This window comes from Aspergillus homomorphus, assembly GCF_003184865.1.
Source record: "Aspergillus homomorphus CBS 101889 unplaced genomic scaffold BO97scaffold_5, whole genome shotgun sequence".
Taxonomy (NCBI): domain Eukaryota; kingdom Fungi; phylum Ascomycota; class Eurotiomycetes; order Eurotiales; family Aspergillaceae; genus Aspergillus; species Aspergillus homomorphus.
The window spans coordinates 909091-927034 of NW_020291891.1; the positions used below are offsets into that span (position 1 = coordinate 909091).

The window sequence follows — 17944 nt, forward strand, 5'->3', positions numbered from 1 at the left end:
GAACTATGTCAAAATTCAAGCCCTAAACAACCTGCACAGAACCACATTGTACGATCAGATTCTTATATCGCACTCGTCGATTCACTAGGTATCTAGGTTATGCCTTCTATTGGCCAGTCAAGAAGTATAACCCAATTGTTCTATTTATAAACAAGATGCTGGGTAATCATACAAGAAATATGAGAACAAGAAATGAATAGATCACGCCCAAAAACCAAGAACAAAGATCATCATGAACGTTCACAGCCAATAATCAAAACAATGCTGTCCTGTACTTCAAGACATAGAATTTTAGGCCGCTCTCGAGTTGGCAATGTTCAGGACGAGAATGTCCGTGGCGCCAACCTTGATCAGTTCGTCCATAACGGTAGCAATCTTCTTCTTCTCAACCATCGCGCTAACGGCTACCCAGCCGTCCTGATCCAGAGCAGTCACCGTCGGGGCGCGCTTGCCCGGGGTGATGTTGGAGGCGGTCGAAAGTTCCGAGCGGGGGATGTTGTACTGGCACAGGACGTATCTTTGGGCAGCTGTGAGAGTCGTTAGTAGTGGATTTACCAAGCTGGAAGGGAATTGACGTACTAATAACACCGCGAATGCGGGAAGCAATCAATCCAACCAGAGAGTTGTGAGTGTTCCGGGACTTAACCAGAACGGATGTGCTCTCGACAACGGTGTCGATGGCCTTGAGGCCGGCAGCCTTCATGGTCTCACCGGATTCTGTACAGAAACACGGATCAGCTATCGCATCCTCCAAGGAAGGTGATACTAGCCTGCACGTACCAACCAGATCGACAATACCATCAGCCACACCCAAAGCACAGGCAGCCTCCACACTGCCGCCGACATACTTGATCTTAGTCTTCAAGTTGCCGCCACTCTCACTCTCGAGCTTGGCGAAGAAAGCCTCGGTGAGAGCAGTGAAACTGGTAACGACGTTGCGGCCAACCAGCTGGCGGGCCTCAGTGATGTCACCCTTCTCAGGGACCTGGACCTGCAGCTTGCAGGCGCCGAATCCAAGGTCCATAACCTCCTCAACGCCGGAAACTTCACCACTAGGCAGCTGCGCATCGTGTTCGGCGACCTGGTCGCGACCGGTGATACCGAGATCTACGCGCCCTTCGCCCACGAAAGTAGGAATATCAGCGGCAGGAAGAAAGATGAGTGCGATCGGCAAGTTCTTCACCAAGGCGATGTCCAAGCGGGTTTCGCGACGGAACTGGATGTCGGCACCAGCCAAGAGGTCCAAGGTAGCTTGTTGGAGACGACCCTCTGTATAAGACAACGACAGTATTAGCTTAAGTTGTCTAGTGCAGGTTGAACAAGCCAGCGCTGGAGTCTCATGGGTGGCATTGCATCGAGACTTCTCGCGGCGGGAGCGGAGGATGAGTGAGTCATGGCGGGCACTTGCTCTTAGGAACGGCGAAGAGTAGTCTTCCTTCGAGGCTGTGGGAGAAAGGTTAACACAAGAACAACGATGACGAGGACCTATTTATGACGTTCAAATGTTTGGCTTGGGACATGCTGTGAAGTTAATTGAGACTTACTGGTTAACGAGATCCATTTTGGTCGACGGTCAGTGGCGCGCGGGGTAAATCGTTCGGGACGTAAAAGAGGAGGCAGCAAGCCGTGCAAAGGGACAATTAGTAAATGAGATAGATTATCTGGAAGCCTCGAAGCAATTGGATATGTGTCCAAGAAGTGATTTCCCAAGGGAAGCGAAATTGAGCGGTGGTGAGGGGGAAAGAAGAGGAGAAAAGCAGGGGACGGTCAACGATCTGGCTATCATGGTGGCAGAGAAGAAAGACGGGGGATGGGAGGGTCAACTCTATGCCTGAGGCATCAAGCCCCTCCTTCCATTTCGTGCCTGATGTATCAGGCCAGAATATCTGCCTGACGGATGAGGCAAGACTAGCCCTGAGCCCTCGTCTTTTTCCCAAAAGAGAAATGCAGCCCACACAAGCCCGCAATTCCGTTCCATTTTCACCGAACGGCTTCACCTTCTATCAACCCGGTCCCCCTTCGCCATCTTCACCTCCATCCCGTCAGTCCTTTGCTGCCGTCAAGCCCAACCTCAAGATGGATTCCGCCAAGCAGCCTGCTAAGCTCGTCAAGGTCACCCGTGTCCTCGGCCGTACCGGTATGTTGACGATGAAGCGCTCGTCGGCAGTCGCGCGCTACCATTCAATTTATCTCGCCATGCGGTCAACGCTGACTGCTCAATTCAACAGGTTCCCGTGGTGGTGTCACCCAGGTCCGTGTCGAGTTCATGGACGATACCTCCCGCAGCATCATCCGTAACGTCAAGGGCCCTGGTATGCGATTCTCCGTCTGATTACTTTTCCCCCGTCATTTGCTTGCGCGCGGCATGGCCCGAATTTTCGACCCCCGCCCGAAAGGAGATATCCCAAGAAGAAATAGCTAGGTTCGGATGAGGAACGCGATCAGATACACGAAAGGCGAAACAGTACTCGACAGCGGGGAGGAATATCGACACAGGATCACTCGGTGCAAATTGGGATACTCTTGAAGGCGGGAAAGAAATCTCGGGCCACCGCTATTGTCTCGGACTATCACTTCATCGCGCACGGGAGGCTAACACGGATTTTTTCCGCACCCTACAGTCAAGGTCGACGACATCCTGTGCCTGCTCGAGTCCGAACGCGAGGCCCGCCGTCTCCGCTAATTTTCCTCTACTCTCCGAAATTTCATATCTTCTTCCCTCTCGAGGCTATGTACCCTTGCTTGCGTTGGAAATGATTCTGGGAGGTCGGGAAGGCAATAAAAAACATCTCATGGGCTGATGCGGCATCCGGGTTGTGATGATTTGCGCTTGTTACTATTCTGTGTTCCGATATACCAGGGTTCCATAGAAGAAACAAACGAGACCGAGATCAACCTGAAATACAAAAAGGAAAAAAATTTGAAATCCACCGGACTTTGAGATAAATATCAGACACGGAATCCTGCGGCCCCGGGTCTGGAGATCTGGAGTCGCTATCGGACCAATTTATGACTTTCTACGACTCTTTCTCCACGTTATTCCATTTATCGGCCAGTGTGTGCTCATTTCCTCGTGCTTGTGGTAACTCGGACGAACGGACATTACTATGAACAATCTCGGGAGTCGCACAGCTAGATGCAGAATTCTGGGTCACAGCTGACGCGGACGAGTATCATGTGGTTGCCTGTCGGTTTTTGGCTTGGGTGAAACCATAACATGCGATTCCCAAGAAGCTGCACGCGTAAATATATGTTCATAAAGCGGAGAAAGTGACAAGATGCCGTAGAGTTACATAGTTCAAAAACCTGATAGTTGTCTATACACATTGGCCGTCTCGATCTCAAGTTGCGTCCTGCATCGAATGTCATAAGCGAAATATCAAAACAATGCTGCGATAAGTGATATCATCTACAGCTGCTCCGCGCTGCTGATAAGTCGTTCCATGAGCCCCTCATCGTCTCCGTCGTTTGAGCCCCCAACAGTCCTTCCGACCGCTGAAACAAGACCTGCTAGTTTTCGGCGACGGATCTTCTCTTCCAATTCTTTACTCTTCTGACGCGCTTGCTCCAAGAGCGGACCCGGAAGGTTTGCCAATCGCGCCACGTTGAGCCCATAACTGCGATGTGCGACTCCTCCCCTCACTTCATACAAGAATGTGATCTCTTCATCCTGACCGGTCCCTGATTCGGTAAAGTGCATGTGGACGTTTCGTAGCTCATTGTTGGGGAACGAATGTGTCGTTGAGGAAAGGTGCTGATAGTGTGTGATGAATAGCGTGAGGCTTTTGATAGATCGAACCATATAGTCCAGAACCGCTTGGGCAATTGCGACACCGTCATGGGTGGACGTGCCTCGGCCCAACTCATCCAGAATGACGAGCGAGCGAGGCGTAGCCTGTTTGAGTATATCCGCTGTTTCAGAGAGCTCAACCATGAAGGTGGACTCTCCTGCTAGCATATTGTCAAAGGCACCCATGCGGGTGAACACAGCGTCTAACATGCCGAGCTTTGCAGACTGCGCAGGCACATACGAGCCGATCTGACCCATGATGGCGATAAGGGCAACCTGTCGCACATAGCTAGATTTACCCCCCATGTTGGGACCAGTTACGAGGAGAGCACGAGTCTTGTCACTCTCCAGGTTGATGTCATTTGGCACGTAGCTGTCCAGCAGAAGCTGCTCGACCATAGGATGACGACCCTGTTCCACACTGATGCATGTGCTATCCGTATATTGAGGCTTCACATACCCAGGTTGACCTGCGATGGTAGCCAGTGATATCAAGCAATCCAATGTGGCTAATGCTTGTACACAGTCACGGAAGACTTGATATTTGGTGGCTATTTCTGCAAGCAGGGCACGGAAGGCTCTATCGCAAGCTGCAGCCAGCGCCTCCTTGTGCTGATCACGTTGTCGAATGAGCTGAACAACCTCGGGCGTGTGAAATCTCGACACTTTCTTAGTACCGCTAATCTTCGCCCATGACGCAGGTACCTTTTTGATGAAGGGAGAGCTGTTGTCAACTTCAATGAGATAGTCAATGCCCGCAACAGACTTGTAGTCCACCGTAGATTTCCCGAGCTTTTCACCTGCAACGGAGCGATGTTCCTGTAAGTCGTGCTCAACGCTTGCAATTCCCAATTTATGGTCACTGATATCTTCAGTTTCTTCAGCTTCTCGGAAAAAGGCATACTTGTCGTCATTCCTCGCCGCGTGCATGTTAATCTTGTCCAAGAATGACACAACGTCATCCAGAATCGTGGGAAGAGAGGCGATTGCTCCACCTATCATAGTGGACTCGAATCCAGTATCTGCAGGGGTCTTGACATCCGTAAATTCCTGTGCAATCATTTGAATGGTTTGTAGTACTGTGAGAAGCTCGGGCCGAGTGCACTGGCAGTTCTAATTAGTATCCATCCAGAGTCACCCGGTCATCTAAAAGTGACGGGAGAGCTAACCTTTCCGTAGTAAATCCTGATCAGGCTCTTCTCCAAATCACTCTTGATCTTAGCAAACAAGCTCTTAAGCCGCTCGACCATGACGGTCCTTCCCGCGCTCTGCAACTCTTCGACGGCATCGACTCTCGCTTCAAGGGCTGTCTTGTCCAACAAAGGGCGTCCGACCCACTTCCGGAGCAATCTCTGTCCAAACCGGGTTTGCGTTCGGTCAAGGGTCCAGAAGAGACTGCCTTTGGTGGTATGATCGGTTTGGTTCTGGTAAATCTCAAGACTCATAAGGGTGTTTCCATTCAGAAGCATGTGCGATCGAGAGGAAAAATGTTGAAAATACTTGGTCAACTCGAAGACATACTCCAGACCATACTCTTTCATATGAGTTATCATGGCGGACAAGCAGATAGTTATCTGCTCAGGTAGATTCACCACCTTTTGAAGAAGGCTACTCGCCTGCGCATCGTCTTCAGCACTGGCTGCCTTCATCTTTCCCGCATAGAAACTCGAAACATGACTATGAGACTCAGCCGCGGCAGTTTTCGGCTTGGGGGCCCTTTCCACACGAGTTTTATCACCGAAAACATTCAGCTTGCTACCTGAAAGATGCTGGACCAGCTTCTCCGTAGCTTTCGAAAGTTCCCCCACGATTAATAATTCACATGGTGCAATGTGAAGTAACCTGGTTTCAATTTCGGTCCTCATGAATCCGTCTTCGAAATCATCATATATGATGTCTCCTGTCGCAGGCTGTACAGCGACAATGCCTACCTGGACTTTCTCATCATTGCCCCAGCCTTTCGCATTCGTCTCTGTGATACAAAGCAAGTACCCTGTTGCCGGAGATGTGCCACCAGTTTCTGCAGGCATTGGCCCTTCTAGTCCTTCGATGTCGTCGATGTAGGTACCTTTGGTATACAGACTCGTGAGTCTGCGTTCGAACGGTGCATTGCGGTTGTCACCAGCGGCTTTTAGAGCGGCCGTTTCGATCTGCCTCACAATCCCAACCTTATGACCAGCAGCAACCAAGCGTTTAACATGCACATGAAGTCGATGAATCGGTATGCTGGCGGATGCAAATCGATCGAGGTGTGCTTCTGAAGGATCTGAACGCCACGGCACTCACGCATTAGCAAAGATTTACGGCGAAAACCAGCGCCATACACTCACGTTCATCAAATCGCAGCTTTCCTGGGATGCAAACAATCGACAACTCTTTAGCTGCGATCCTTGCATCTTCGCCGAAAAATCGGAATTTGTAACCGACCTCCACCACCAAAACTGCATCTTTATGCTTGCGCTTAATGTCTATGACCTGTCTCTCCATTGGCGTGAGCTTACTAGCCCCCTTCTTGCCACCAGCCTTGCTTTTAAAGGGCGGCATTGGATCCTCATCTTCTTCTCCGTAGGCGATATCCTCAGTGGAGGCGACCTCGGTCGCAGCAGCAGCATGTCTGTTGATGCCTATCAAGCAATCCGCACCACCAAGTCTGCGCACGAATTTTTGATGTAACTCCTCCATCTCCTTTTGCCTCTGTTTCGCTTCTGAGGGATCATGTTCCGGGCGGCCCTTGGTTTTGGCTCCAGTTTCAGCAGCAGGTGAGCTAGCGAACCTGGAAAGATCCGTTCGTTGGCTACTTTGTGAAACTGGAATATGCTCTTTCACAGCGGAAGAGCTTGTCTGCAAGCCATTTCCCTGAGAGTGGGATCCGTTCAACTTGCTTCGTTTGGGAGCCGGTGCCACAATTTCGTCGTCGTCATCATCATCGTCGCCTTTCCTGTCGTGAGCCAGCTCATCTCGCTGGTGTTGTGGCTTTTCACGGGCTATCGGCTCCTCCGAGCTGTTCTCAGCAAATTTCGTCTGTCTATCGAGATTGTTGGCCGAACCGTGCTGTAGGGGTTGCGATTTTCTGGTGAAGAAGCTAGCTAGCGTCGATTGCTTGCGCTTCGTATTCTGGGAAGAGGAAGGTGACGAGGAAGGTAGAGGCATCTTTCTGCCTTTCTTTTCCGAAGGTCTGGCGACAGGTGCGGCCTTTATGTGCGTCGAAGGGCTTGGGCTACTCAGACGAAGGTAGATGATAGAATGCTGTAAACCATTGGCAATGACAAAGTGGCGAGTGCCGACACGGCGCGGTCAGGATCTGGAATTGTACCTGACAGCCACTGCAGTATTGGATCTGGCTAGATCTCCTTGTCGCATTTAAGAAATACCATCACATGCAGGTATACACAAAGCCACTAAAAGGCCGCCTCGGCGATGCTAGTGTCGCCTCACGACTCTCAAAGCTGGACGCGTGGTCAACGCGCCTCTCGGTTCAGCTTACATAATCATTATCCTGCTAATACTATAGCTTCACGTGTATACTTCTTTTGTTTATTAGTATCTAATACCATAAATGTATACAGTTGCAATGCGAATGCTGGAATATCAATGGGGTAAAGAAAGACATCAACTATCAACCTCCTCATAGCGACAGGTTGTTTATACTGACAAAGGGGTAGTGCATGGTTGAAATAACTTCGGGTATAGTGACTCATTTACGGTAAATGCCCGTAGAGGTCCAGTCTGTCCCTACCACTGTGCTGTGCTTCTGCGCCAATAACATTAAGAGTATCCCGGGGAACTAAGAGATTAATTGCTATCTTCAGGATGCAGTCAGGCAGCAGTGACAGGAGTGCAAAGCTAACAAAAGCTCCCAGGTAGGTAGAGTCGTTCAAATTCACCTTCGTCAAGGTCCGAAATTGTGCCTTCTGGAGAATCAGGGCGCATCTTGTAGTCGGCTCCTGCCTGTGAGTCCACGGAATACACTTGATTTTCCTCAGCAGGCAATCTACTTAGCGAAACTGACAGCGGATTGTAGTGGTATCCTGCAGAACTATCATGACTTCCAAATGGGCTCAAACCAGCAGATTGAGCATTCTGGTAGAAGAGCTGTGGTGGGTAGCCTATGTCATTGGCCAGTTGCTGTTTCACAGGCGGGGAATGCCAATCGATAGGAGAGTCAATGCGGTCACAAGCATCAAAGAGAGGTTCGATGTTTTCTTTATCCATGGCGTGGCCATCGACCCTTCCAGTGAACGCCGATACATGACTATCGGTGCCATAGGCATCAGCTCGGTCTGTGTATTCGCGTAGCAGGAAGATGGGATGGGGAACAGCAGATGTTGTGTACGGCAATCCATCGCCAGCATGCTGGTTTCTCGGGCCTCGTCGATGCCCTGCCGACTCGTCGCGATAGACGGCGAAGTCGTTGCGGTGTTTGAGTCCGCTTCTTCTCTTTGAGGGGCCTATTTCGGACTGTTCGTTCAGGCAGCTACTCCGGTGAACAGGCATATGAGAAGCTAGGGGGCCCTGGAACGTTTGTGCAGAACTCTGGGTCGAACGCTCAGCTGTACCATTCACATTTTGCCTCACAAATTTCTTGTTTCTCTTCTTGTTTGGTCCGATTTGCCGACGATGGATGTTAACGTCAAGCTGAGAGAGGACCCTTTTGGGGCGGGTAACTCGACGTTTGAGAATAGGTGTTTCTCCTTTGAGGGGACTACTGTCCTCGACATTGCCAGAAATCACCCGTTGCCTGCGTAGGATTCCAGTCGGCGAGAAGACAAGCTCCGTCGGCTCAACGCACAAGGACGTCTTCTCCATCCTCCTCAAAATGCTCTCATCCTTCTTCTGGTTGCGTCGACGCCTCATTTGTTCTGTGGCTGAGTCGAAGATGTCCATACCGGGCCACAGCACACCCTTCAGTCTAGCCATCTCATCCGCTCTCTCCTTATCCAGCAGGCCAGGATGATGGCCATCGATACTCTCACCCTCATCCATAAAGGGATCACTGCTGTACCCATGGTTCGTCGTCGTTGAATCCGGACCCGTTCCGCTCTCTCTTATGCTCGCCCAGTACGGTGAAACAGGAAAGCCGTCATCATCTGCATCACCTTTGGGCTCGTGTTTCCAAATAGAGGGTACAAGCCTTCCAGAGCTCAGTCCATGCATTGTGTGGTAGTAACTCTGACATGTATGGACAGAGGGATCGGTTCGAGCAACGTATGACACCGAGGAGGATGGCCCGCTATCTGAAGGTCCCAATGGTTGTTCAATGCAGGCATCGGCGAGACGTGGGTCCAGATAGTCAGGCAACGGATTTTGAGCTGAGGGGAGGACAGATAGAGGCACGTTTGGTTTCTCGATTTTGACCTCTACCTGAGTGATAAGCTTTGCCGACGTCTTCTTTCTTCGGGCCTCCTTTGAGGACATTCGATCCGAAAGCAGTCTCGCCAGATTATTGGTCTTGTACCAGTGGTCATACTCGTCCAGTAGATCAACCGCTTGTTTTTCTTGGTGACTGCGTACTTGAAGCTTGAAATAATGGGAGAGATGGGCTTTTGATGCGACGTGGGTCAGCAAATGAGATACATCGCTGAATGTGGGACGCTTCGGGCAGATATTGCATAACAACGCAGCTGCATCCATTGTAGATGGATTTGATGGGAGGATAAGAATGTGGATTTCATGAACGAGGTCAATTGAGGGAAGCAACAAAGGGTCAGCTCCACAGTGGTGCTTGCATGGACTGGAGCCGATTGATGTGCTAGAAAAGAGACCAATATAGAAAGACTGGACCAGACAAGATAGGGTGGGAAGGTCAAGACCACCGGCGTGAGAATGAGAGATAACACCCGTGACGTGACGCCTTGAGGACCTTCCTGCGGCCACATTCGTGCCTGCCTACCATTGTTCTCATCCCAGCCAACGACGGTTGCAGAAGGAACCAACCGCCACGGACTGCACCGGCGGTAGTCAGTAACTAGGTACTAACTGTATGATCTTTCCTCCCTACGCTTGGGAAAGACACCAAGGCGGTAAGAAGATTGAAAGTTGCCGCGGCATGAGGATTGTTGGCGGAAAGAAGCTGAAAAGTTGAAATGAACACGAATTTGATCTCATCCTACATTGATTATTGAACTAGACCTGAGAGTATTGTTTCTCGAGATAAAATGTGCCACTGCGTCTTAACGGCCGCTTAACAGGCCATTGTATAGGGGTGAAGCGGAAATAAGTCGCAGTGCCAGTCATTCTTCTCCTGCCTTGTATCCCATTAACCACTGAGGAAAGGTAAAATGGGTTATTAGATTGCAGGAGGTGGTACTACGAATGTGGCAGTGCATGGAACCACAACGCTGCATAATAGGAAGCTGATTACGAAGCAAGACACCTCGCCGTTATACTCTTCGGCATGCAACTAACCGACCTGTCAGCACGATGTCCAAACATTCGCATAATGATATTCTCCCGTGGGTACTTACTAGACTGGATCTACTTCTTGCAGACCATCGAATTTCAGAAGACTCAAACCTGCGATGCCGAAGCAAGTATGGAAGACATCGACCATACTACCAGGTCTATCACCGATGCCTCCAGCATCCGGATCCTACAACAAGTCAGTCGATTTCCTACGCCACATGAGAGCGGGACAATATTACCTGACACCGCAAGATGAAAGCAGCAAGCTTACTGCTGTCAATCCAATGCAGTCTGTCTATCATTGCTAGACTAGCACCGACCCACCAGCTGTAGCACGCATCTGGTAGCTTTTCGGGCCGCCCGTTGAGTCCTCCATTTTCCACCTGTCTCTCGCTAAGCCAACCCCCTAAGCGGTCTCTGTTCACTAAATCCAAGCGCCCGGCAATCGCTAGAGCACCAACACAAGTGAAGACTTGGCCAGCGTGCGTTTCGGTTCCTGGTCGGATACCATAGCCGCCGTCCAGATTTTCACATTTCTTGACGTACTCGACAGCTTTCGAGATGTCAACCAGGTGAAGAAGTCCTAAAAGTGACAAGGCATTAAACGCGCCGTAGAGAAAACGGGTGTCTTTTTCGCCCCACTCGTCTCCCAGGAACGCGCCTGATTCTTTGTCCTGCAATCCTGCGATGACTGTTAATGTTTAGTAAGACTTTGTAGATGCAGACCCAGGTGAAGTCATATCGTACAAGAGCCGATTTTTTCTTTGCCTCCTAGACCACGCTTGTCCAATTCGTCCACGGCATCTAGTGTTACGAGGAGTTGCACGGCTGACACTGTATAAAGCATATGCGCATCATGGCCTGGAGCAGCTCCGAATCCTCCATTCTCGCGTTGGCATGAGAGGACGAAGTCGATAGTCTCTTGACGAGGCAATGCCTCAGGAGACCCTAGGAGGTGCAGAGCTGTTAAGCCCCAATAAACCCCGTTGAGGCGAAGGTGCTCAGTGAGCCAATATTCTAACTCATCCCTCCTCTAGCATCACCTGTCAACTGCCTTTCCCTACCGTGTGAGGAATCATGGTCGGAATGAGAATAACGCACGCTATCCAGTCTTTTAACGTATTCCACGTGTTTCTGAATGCAGAGTTCCTGGTTATCTGGGGAGCCGGTGGCTTTCCCCGGACCTGAAACCGACGACATTCTTTAGAAACAGAAGATAAGCGCAAGAGCTCAACCTGATGAAGACCCCTATCGGGGATTGAGGATATAGTTAGTATATGAGTCAGGCGAACCCAATGAGCCTCCTCTCTGGTTGAGTCAAGTGAGGACAATGGTCAGGTCTTAGAGCCGCCGTGATTATTATGCCCGGGACAGCGGAGAGCTGATGAAAAGGTCCTAAAGGAGAGCTCTGAGCGTCACTTGTATGTCTGTCTGGTGACTGAAAGAAGGCAGACTCAAAAAGGTGACAGCTCCAATCCTTGTGATCGCCAATGTTGTGTGTAGGCAGACGAGCTGTTGGAGACATGAAGAGAGACAGGAAAAAAAATCCTTGGGCAGGGATGTGCGCCGGTAGTCGGACACTGAGAGGGCTTTGTGTCACGTGCGATGACGCCCACCAAGCAATCTAAATAGTAAGCATACTCTGCTTAGTAAAGCGGGGCTGGTGTTTCAGCCCGGCGTTGACTAGGGCGGATCGCCATGGACCGTGGACAGCGGTGTGACCGTGTGAAACCCCTGAGCGCCAAATGGAAGTTGCCCCTGGGGTCCCTGCTTCTCTCAGGCAGATCGCCCGCTTGTCTGTGACTGGGATTTTTTCATCTGATTATTTCGGATTTTGAAGGCAAAATTCTAAGCGATATCTTGGCGGCTATCTTCTGTCAATTATACCTTTGGGAAAGTGCTAGAGCCAGATGATATATCTATGAGACCTCTGGAAGTATCGACGTGTATCCAGATCGATCATGGAAAAGCGTACTCGTACGAGTACCTGGACTGCGTGCTGCGTGCCGCTGTTATTACCATGACAAATAGTTATTTCGCAGCCATTTAATCGAGAGTCAAGACTCCAGATACAAGTGGAGCTGGCCTACGGGGAACTAAAATTCCAGGTGCCTACTAGTAGTAGACTAGTACCTAGTTGGTTCCTCTTACTACATATATCTTCTTGGGTGTACAGCCGCGGGCGTCTCCACGTGTATGTACCTTTCTTCATCGGCAGCTAGGTCTTACCTAGTATAGCTCGGGGGGAAGAAGTACTTATCTGCAAGAGATGAGAGCATCCGTAACACACACGCAAAACCATGCGCCACGATACTATAGTAGTTCCTTCTTTCTTCGTGATTTCAATTGTCCTGTGAACAAGCCTTCTCTCCACTCACATGCCGAAGCCCTAAGATTATTAATGGCCACCGAGATTATGGAGTGCTAATGCTGGCTCAATCAATGCACATATTATCTGACTCTGGAGGTAGATCCAATTCAAGCAATTGCCCTACAGACTATGTTTCGTGCCATTGATCCCTCCTCACTCGACTTGCCTTGCAACCAAACCAGCACCTGCAACGAGCGGGGCAAGATAGAATCGTTTCTCCCATGGTTCGCTTGCTTACCGTATGGCAGGCACCTATATTATTGATTTTACTTCACCCCACCACTTGTATCATGGTGTGTAAATTGAACCATGGTAGAGAGTCCTTAGAACTTCAAGAATAAGAGTTCTCTTGGTTTGCTTCCACGAAGAGTCCCTCGAGACAAGTCGGTGTGGCCCAGATTCGTGGAACTTACGCAGGATATGGGCATGCTGAGATTAGCAGTTGCCTCGGAGCGGTTCATATACCAATGAATCAGAGAGAACCGTTTTCACTGATGAATGCAGTGAGTGTACATGATATGATACACTTGGGACTCTGGGAAGTTGGAACCGCGGCGTAGGTCTGTTTTCACGTACTCTCTCTTCTTTTAAAATTTCCCAAGTGAACAAAGTCAAGTGGCCGGGGTACGGGTACGGATGCATTTTGATTTGCCCCCGCGGGTAGTGGAAGCCCCATTGAGCAGCCGGTGGTTGGGTAGGTTTAATGGAGAGTCTCTGCATCATCCCGCTGGCCCAAGGCACCAACTGTACCAGTCCCGTTGATGGCAGCCACTCACCGTCCCGCCTCGATCTTTCGGTGTATAGTCCAGTCCCCATTCGGCGCCTGGAGGCTGTAGCCCCGTACAACAGTGTACCTCCCCTGTATCTATTGATGCGCGCGTACATTGTTCAATTCCAAGAACAGACAAATAGACCGTGCACACCAAAGCAACCGTTTGATCGACCTGTTCTGGGGATACTTCAATGAGGTACGATTCACTGAGCAAAGCCAATTGTCATTATGCTGATCACTTCATGTCTCTCCAACAAGGTTTCAAATCATGAATTTTCCTTTCCTTCCCAAGCGGCAAGAAAAGAAGGAATGGTTTTTATTGTTGCAAGAGATTAACACAATCAGTACTGGGTACGTGGTGGACCAACGTCATCTTCCCGTTTCCACTCCCCCAGCCACGAGTTCTTTTCCTCTTCCATAATCCATCCATCTCTCCCTCCCAAAAATTTGGTCCACAACTTGGAAGCTGTTTTCCAGTTCCTGGCCTGACTGGCACTCGTTCTTTGGTTGGATCTAATCTGCTAAGGCTTGGTTGATTGCCATCCATTATTAGCCAGGTACAAGGCCTGTCAGCGCAAGCTCGAGCGACAAGCATAATTGCCAGCCTTATTTGTCCTTCCATTGCACCTATCCTATGCCTATTCCGTGTATTAGTTTCCTTGTGATTTTTATTATTACACCGGGCCGACTAATCGTCTTCCTTTGAACGGGCCCCAAAGCGTCCGTCTGTGCACTAACCAGATAGGCTTCCCATAAACCTATAAGCGCTCTGAAGCCACGCAGTAACTATTTTGGAGCCTTGCAACGCCATCTCCACTGCCGATTCCCCCTTTAAAGACGGGGGAACCTCTTAGCCTGACACACAGCCGCGCTTGCATAACGCTGTCAAGGAATGTGTCGTCGCTGCGACACTCGAGTCCGAGCACCTACAGCACCGTGCGGGAATCACTCACTTCTTGTGTCTCTTTGATCTTTGATCTGCCTCAAACAACATCCTCGGAAATACTCATCGGACGAATCCTCTTTGTTCTTTTCCGACCCGACCTCTCTTTGCTAATTTTCGATCCGTCCTCGCCGTGGTTTCAGTTCTTGTTCGCTCGCCCGGGTTCCCCTTGGTACACCCACCGCCCTCTTCAACACCGCTCAGACACACACAAAACACCGGGTCTTAGGCGAGCGTGGATTTTCCTCAGCGGCCACCACGGGTTCCCCCCAAGCGCAGCAGTGTGGATCGGGTCCCGACCAGCATAATTGCAGGGGAGAAGAGGAATAACTGGAGGGGTACCAGCGTCTAATATGAGGGGCGACGCAGCTTGGTATGTGTGGTGACAGACAACTTCCTTTCTACCCTTTCGCACGGTTTGCTTTGCTGGTCAATGATTCCGCTCCTCTTTTGTGTTCATTGTGGCCTGTCATTTGCGCATCTTATTTTCGCTGGGAATGCGGTTGCTTGTTGAATCGCCGCGTATATCGCTCCTCGTGTGACAATGAGACTGCCCTCTATCTCTCTCAGCACCATCCTCTAAACAAAGCTTCCTCAATCCTTGGTTCCACTAACCACCATGCGACTTCATTTCAGAATTAATTGCTCAATTTGACTTGAAAGCACCATCTCGGCTTATTCTTCGTGTTCCCAGCTGGCCCAGTAAGTTAGGAAAGATTGGCAAAGGCTGGTTCCCTTCCGATCCTTTCAACACTACAACCCCAGCCTACCCATTCTATACACCCGAGCGCTCGACGAATCCTCTTTCGCGAAAAGAGAACAGGAAGGAGACTTGCGATCAAAATAACCGGACATTGATCGCCTCTATATAAGTAAGCCAGCCTGGGAGTCCAGCTTGTGAGCACTGGTTGCACGCCTCAACTCGGCATCATGCCCTAGAAATGAGAATGAATTGCTGACGTGGGTCCCATGCACTCAGGTGAATTCCTACCAGCCTTTCGCATTGCAGTCTTCACACGACCGATAGTCGATAGTCGATACCCCTCACTCGAGCACGCTTCCAGCTCGTGATAAATAACTAAAATGCCGTCGAGGCAGTCCACTGTTCCCAATTTAGATCTTAGCCCTTCCACCCTGCAGGGTAATGCGAAGATCTCGTCTCCACTGACGCCCGGCGCCCAAAGCTCCGACGGACCGAGTCCCCTGACACCCCATTCTCCCAAATCTTTATCGAGTTCGCCGTTTTTCAAGGGGGCGACAATCAGACCTGTCACACAAGAATCCAACAATCACAACAAACCCAACAGCCCTACGTCTACCGGTCCTGCCTCTGCGGAACCCGCTACCCCGGGCCTTACTGCCATCCCCCAGTACCCTCCCTCCCCGAGGGATTCTCCCAAGCATACTCGAGACCCGTCTCGCTCTTTCTTCGCCAATCTCAAAGCTCCAAAAGTGTCACACAAAGCGCAGAGGTCAGACGGGTCTGGTGACTCGGGGGGAATTCCAAAGAGTCGTGGAAGTTCAAGGGATCGCAAAACGCAGATATCATCGAAACAGTACGAATCGACCCCTGACCTGCCAGGCACAATTGAGCGCGCAACTCAACAAGAACGTACGTACAACCTCGCTGCCTCGGCAGAAAGTGCATAGCTGATCAAGCTATTTTTAGGTGGGAATCACCCAGAGGAGAAGAGCTTGCAACCACCTGACCTGAAGAAGATTCCTACAGAGGCGGAAATCGCCAGTGCAGCTCGAAAAAATAAACCGCGGTTTGCCAATCTACTCTCTCGCTCCCGTTCGATCAGAATAGACGAGTCTTCTATGAACAGGATAGCGAACAGACGGCCATCTACTAGTCTCATGAGATTGGAGGAGTGCAGCAAGCGGGAGGCGCAAGAACCCCCAAAGGCATCACGTCATGATCGCGGAATAAGGACCGCCGGCAACCCCACAGCGCGCAGCTACACCTCTGACCGACCTGGAGAATATAATAACGGATCCATCCGCAGTAACAAAAACCACGGTGGATCCATGGTCCCGTCCGCGTCGTTGAGTCAAGTGTCCGGCGCATCGGCTACACTTTTCAACAACTTGAAGCAGTCCTCCAGCGGTGCGGCAGATCGCATTGGTAAGGCCGGCAAAGGGTTTTTCGGGAAGATCACACGCAGCGGTAGCACTAATGAGCGCGAGCTGTTCAACGATGATAATTACGTATGCTCCGTGATCAACCTGCCTTTGATACAGCAAGCACGACGGACTCGGATAGCGAAAAGACTCGAAGACTGCCGGGATAAGACTGAATTCTGGATGCCTGCTTTGCCCTATCGCTGTATTGAGTGAGTCTAAAGGTATCCACAGATATTCTCAAGCGCTGACATGACCATAGTTACCTCAATTTCAAGGGGTGTGAGGAAGAAGGGCTGTATCGTGTACCAGGCAGTGGCAAGGAAGTGAAACATTGGCAGAGGAGATTTGATACAGGTAAGCGCAATTATCCCCTATGCGCGGATTGACGGAATACTAACTCAACAAGCAGAATACGATATCAACCTCTTCGATGAACCGAATTTGTACGATATCAACACGATAGGATCTATGTTCAAGGCCTGGCTTCGGGAACTCCCAGATGAGCTGTTTCCGAAAGAGACTCAGGCTATGATTGCTGAGAAGTGTGAGGGCGCAACAACTGCTCCACAACTGCTTAAGGATGAGCTGTCCAGATTACCGCCTTACAATTATTATCTTCTCTTCGCAATCACGTGTCATCTCAACCTGCTTCATTCCTACGTGGAACAGAACAAGATGGATTATCGGAACCTCTGCATTTGCTTCCAGCCATGTATGAAAATCGATGCCTTCTGTTTTTATTTCCTGGTCTGCGACTGGAAGAATTGTTGGCAAGGCTGCTGGACAGAGAAGGAATACCTCCAGCTCGAGAAGGACATGGACGAGAAGGAAAATGCCGCTCCGACTCAGGGTCGCATGTCCCCTCAGATCCCACCCTCAATCAGTGATGAAAGGGCTGTATCCTCTGGTAGTAGCCAGCCTGCATTTGAGGAGGAACCACCGCATCCGGAGACGCCCAAGATTCGCAAACATCGGCCTAAGAATATCGAAACTGCGCATACTAGGAGCGTTTCGCAGCTGCCTGAACTTGGACCTCCTCTGTCACCCATCCAAATATGAACGGCTCGTCTTCTCAAGTACAGAACAAACAGGGGAAATTCTCCCATAATTCGATTGCTCGACCGACCGGGCTGCGCCAAAAGTCGCACTTACTCCCTATGACTCTGTTTTTAAAGGTTGTTGAACCTGGCAAGGCGTCATGTGCAGTGTCTCGGACTGGATCCGCAGATAATGCATTATGACTGAGAATATATATTCCGGATCTAGGCGTCTAATTTCCTCCGATCTCGCTTTCAACATCGATTACATACATGAATTCAGCATATGTCTATTCATAGTCTCGCTTTGACTTTCACGAATTATCCTATGTTTTTGCTTTCTTGCCATCTCAACCATCTTGAGCCTATCTCAGACTGCATGCCTGGCGCTTCTGGAGTTGATCAACTTTATACACGGCTATTATTCTCTTTCTGTACAAATTCTGGACTACCGCTTTCATTTTATGCTCTGTCTTGAATTTAGCCTTGGTGATGGTTCCTC

General features: G+C 50.1%; 6 protein-coding genes across 6 annotated transcripts; 2 read left to right on the top strand and 4 right to left on the bottom strand.

The window, feature by feature from the left end:
- Positions 1 to 137: 137 nt before the first annotated feature.
- Positions 138 to 1761, bottom strand: BO97DRAFT_403570 (ATP phosphoribosyltransferase). The gene is made up of 5 exons (XM_025694768.1): positions 1545 to 1761; positions 1409 to 1443; positions 781 to 1269; positions 580 to 717; positions 138 to 527 (listed from the first exon to the last, which is right to left on the bottom strand). Exons 1-5 carry the CDS (start codon positions 1559 to 1561, stop codon positions 292 to 294), a joined length of 915 nt encoding a protein of 304 aa, XP_025554762.1. The 5' UTR covers positions 1562 to 1761; the 3' UTR covers positions 138 to 291.
- Positions 1762 to 1978: 217 nt separating this feature from the next.
- On the top strand, positions 1979 to 2912 carry BO97DRAFT_384957 (40S ribosomal protein eS28). Its single transcript, XM_025693442.1, has 3 exons — positions 1979 to 2137; positions 2229 to 2312; positions 2622 to 2912. The coding sequence occupies exons 1-3, from the start codon at positions 2077 to 2079 to the stop codon at positions 2681 to 2683; spliced, it is 207 nt and encodes a 68-aa protein (XP_025554763.1). The 5' UTR covers positions 1979 to 2076; the 3' UTR covers positions 2684 to 2912.
- A 370-nt stretch (positions 2913 to 3282) lies between these two features.
- Positions 3283 to 7195, bottom strand: msh3 (mismatch repair protein MSH3). Its single transcript, XM_025692495.1, has 3 exons — positions 6121 to 7195; positions 4960 to 6056; positions 3283 to 4894 (listed from the first exon to the last, which is right to left on the bottom strand). The coding sequence occupies exons 1-3, from the start codon at positions 6938 to 6940 to the stop codon at positions 3410 to 3412; spliced, it is 3402 nt and encodes a 1133-aa protein (XP_025554764.1). The 5' UTR covers positions 6941 to 7195; the 3' UTR covers positions 3283 to 3409.
- Positions 7196 to 7633: 438 nt separating this feature from the next.
- BO97DRAFT_384962 (uncharacterized protein) lies at positions 7634 to 9421 on the bottom strand (the record flags this gene model as incomplete). The annotated part of the gene is made up of 1 exon (XM_025693443.1): positions 7634 to 9421. The coding sequence occupies one exon, from the start codon at positions 9419 to 9421 to the stop codon at positions 7634 to 7636; it is 1788 nt and encodes a 595-aa protein (XP_025554765.1).
- A 469-nt stretch (positions 9422 to 9890) lies between these two features.
- On the bottom strand, positions 9891 to 11751 carry BO97DRAFT_403572 (Rab geranylgeranyltransferase subunit beta BET2). The gene is made up of 5 exons (XM_025694769.1): positions 11294 to 11751; positions 10940 to 11225; positions 10432 to 10883; positions 10255 to 10379; positions 9891 to 10190 (listed from the first exon to the last, which is right to left on the bottom strand). The coding sequence occupies exons 1-5, from the start codon at positions 11390 to 11392 to the stop codon at positions 10148 to 10150; spliced, it is 1005 nt and encodes a 334-aa protein (XP_025554766.1). The 5' UTR covers positions 11393 to 11751; the 3' UTR covers positions 9891 to 10147.
- Positions 11752 to 15087: 3336 nt separating this feature from the next.
- Positions 15088 to 17636, top strand: BO97DRAFT_217803 (putative Rho GTPase activator (Bem2)). Its single transcript, XM_025690626.1, has 5 exons — positions 15088 to 15150; positions 15258 to 15890; positions 15948 to 16614; positions 16665 to 16759; positions 16815 to 17636. The coding sequence occupies exons 2-5, from the start codon at positions 15362 to 15364 to the stop codon at positions 17462 to 17464; spliced, it is 1941 nt and encodes a 646-aa protein (XP_025554767.1). The 5' UTR covers positions 15088 to 15150; positions 15258 to 15361; the 3' UTR covers positions 17465 to 17636.
- Positions 17637 to 17944: the final 308 nt, after the last annotated feature.

Excerpts from the sequence above, each read along its gene's own strand:
- msh3 (XM_025692495.1), bottom strand. The coding sequence starts at position 6,940 with ATGCCTCTACCTTCCTCGTCACCTTCCTCTTCCCAGAATACGAAGCGC. Across the intron at positions 6,057-6,120 it reads AAAGCTGCGATTTGATGAAC|ATCCTTCAGAAGCACACCTC; the intron begins GTGAGTGTATGG and ends CGTGGCGTTCAG. Across the intron at positions 4,895-4,959 it reads TCAGGATTTACTACGGAAAG|TGCACTCGGCCCGAGCTTCT; the intron begins GTTAGCTCTCCC and ends TAGAACTGCCAG.
- BO97DRAFT_403572 (XM_025694769.1), bottom strand. The coding sequence starts at position 11,392 with ATGTCGTCGGTTTCAGGTCCGGGGAAAGCCACCGGCTCCCCAGATAAC. Across the intron at positions 10,380-10,431 it reads CTTTCATCTTGCGGTGTCAG|GATCCGGATGCTGGAGGCAT; the intron begins GTAATATTGTCC and ends GACTTGTTGTAG. Across the intron at positions 10,191-10,254 it reads CAAGAAGTAGATCCAGTCTA|TTGCATGCCGAAGAGTATAA; the intron begins GTAAGTACCCAC and ends CAGGTCGGTTAG.
- BO97DRAFT_384957 (XM_025693442.1), top strand. The coding sequence starts at position 2,077 with ATGGATTCCGCCAAGCAGCCTGCTAAGCTCGTCAAGGTCACCCGTGTC. Across the intron at positions 2,138-2,228 it reads CCGTGTCCTCGGCCGTACCG|GTTCCCGTGGTGGTGTCACC; the intron begins GTATGTTGACGA and ends TCAATTCAACAG. Across the intron at positions 2,313-2,621 it reads CCGTAACGTCAAGGGCCCTG|TCAAGGTCGACGACATCCTG; the intron begins GTATGCGATTCT and ends CGCACCCTACAG.
- BO97DRAFT_217803 (XM_025690626.1), top strand. The coding sequence starts at position 15,362 with ATGCCGTCGAGGCAGTCCACTGTTCCCAATTTAGATCTTAGCCCTTCC. Across the intron at positions 16,615-16,664 it reads TTGCCCTATCGCTGTATTGA|TTACCTCAATTTCAAGGGGT; the intron begins GTGAGTCTAAAG and ends ACATGACCATAG. Across the intron at positions 16,760-16,814 it reads GCAGAGGAGATTTGATACAG|AATACGATATCAACCTCTTC; the intron begins GTAAGCGCAATT and ends CTCAACAAGCAG.
- BO97DRAFT_403570 (XM_025694768.1), bottom strand. Across the intron at positions 1,270-1,408 it reads ACTCTTCGCCGTTCCTAAGA|AGGGTCGTCTCCAACAAGCT; the intron begins GCAAGTGCCCGC and ends TGTCTTATACAG. Across the intron at positions 528-579 it reads CCGCATTCGCGGTGTTATTA|CTGCCCAAAGATACGTCCTG; the intron begins GTACGTCAATTC and ends CGACTCTCACAG.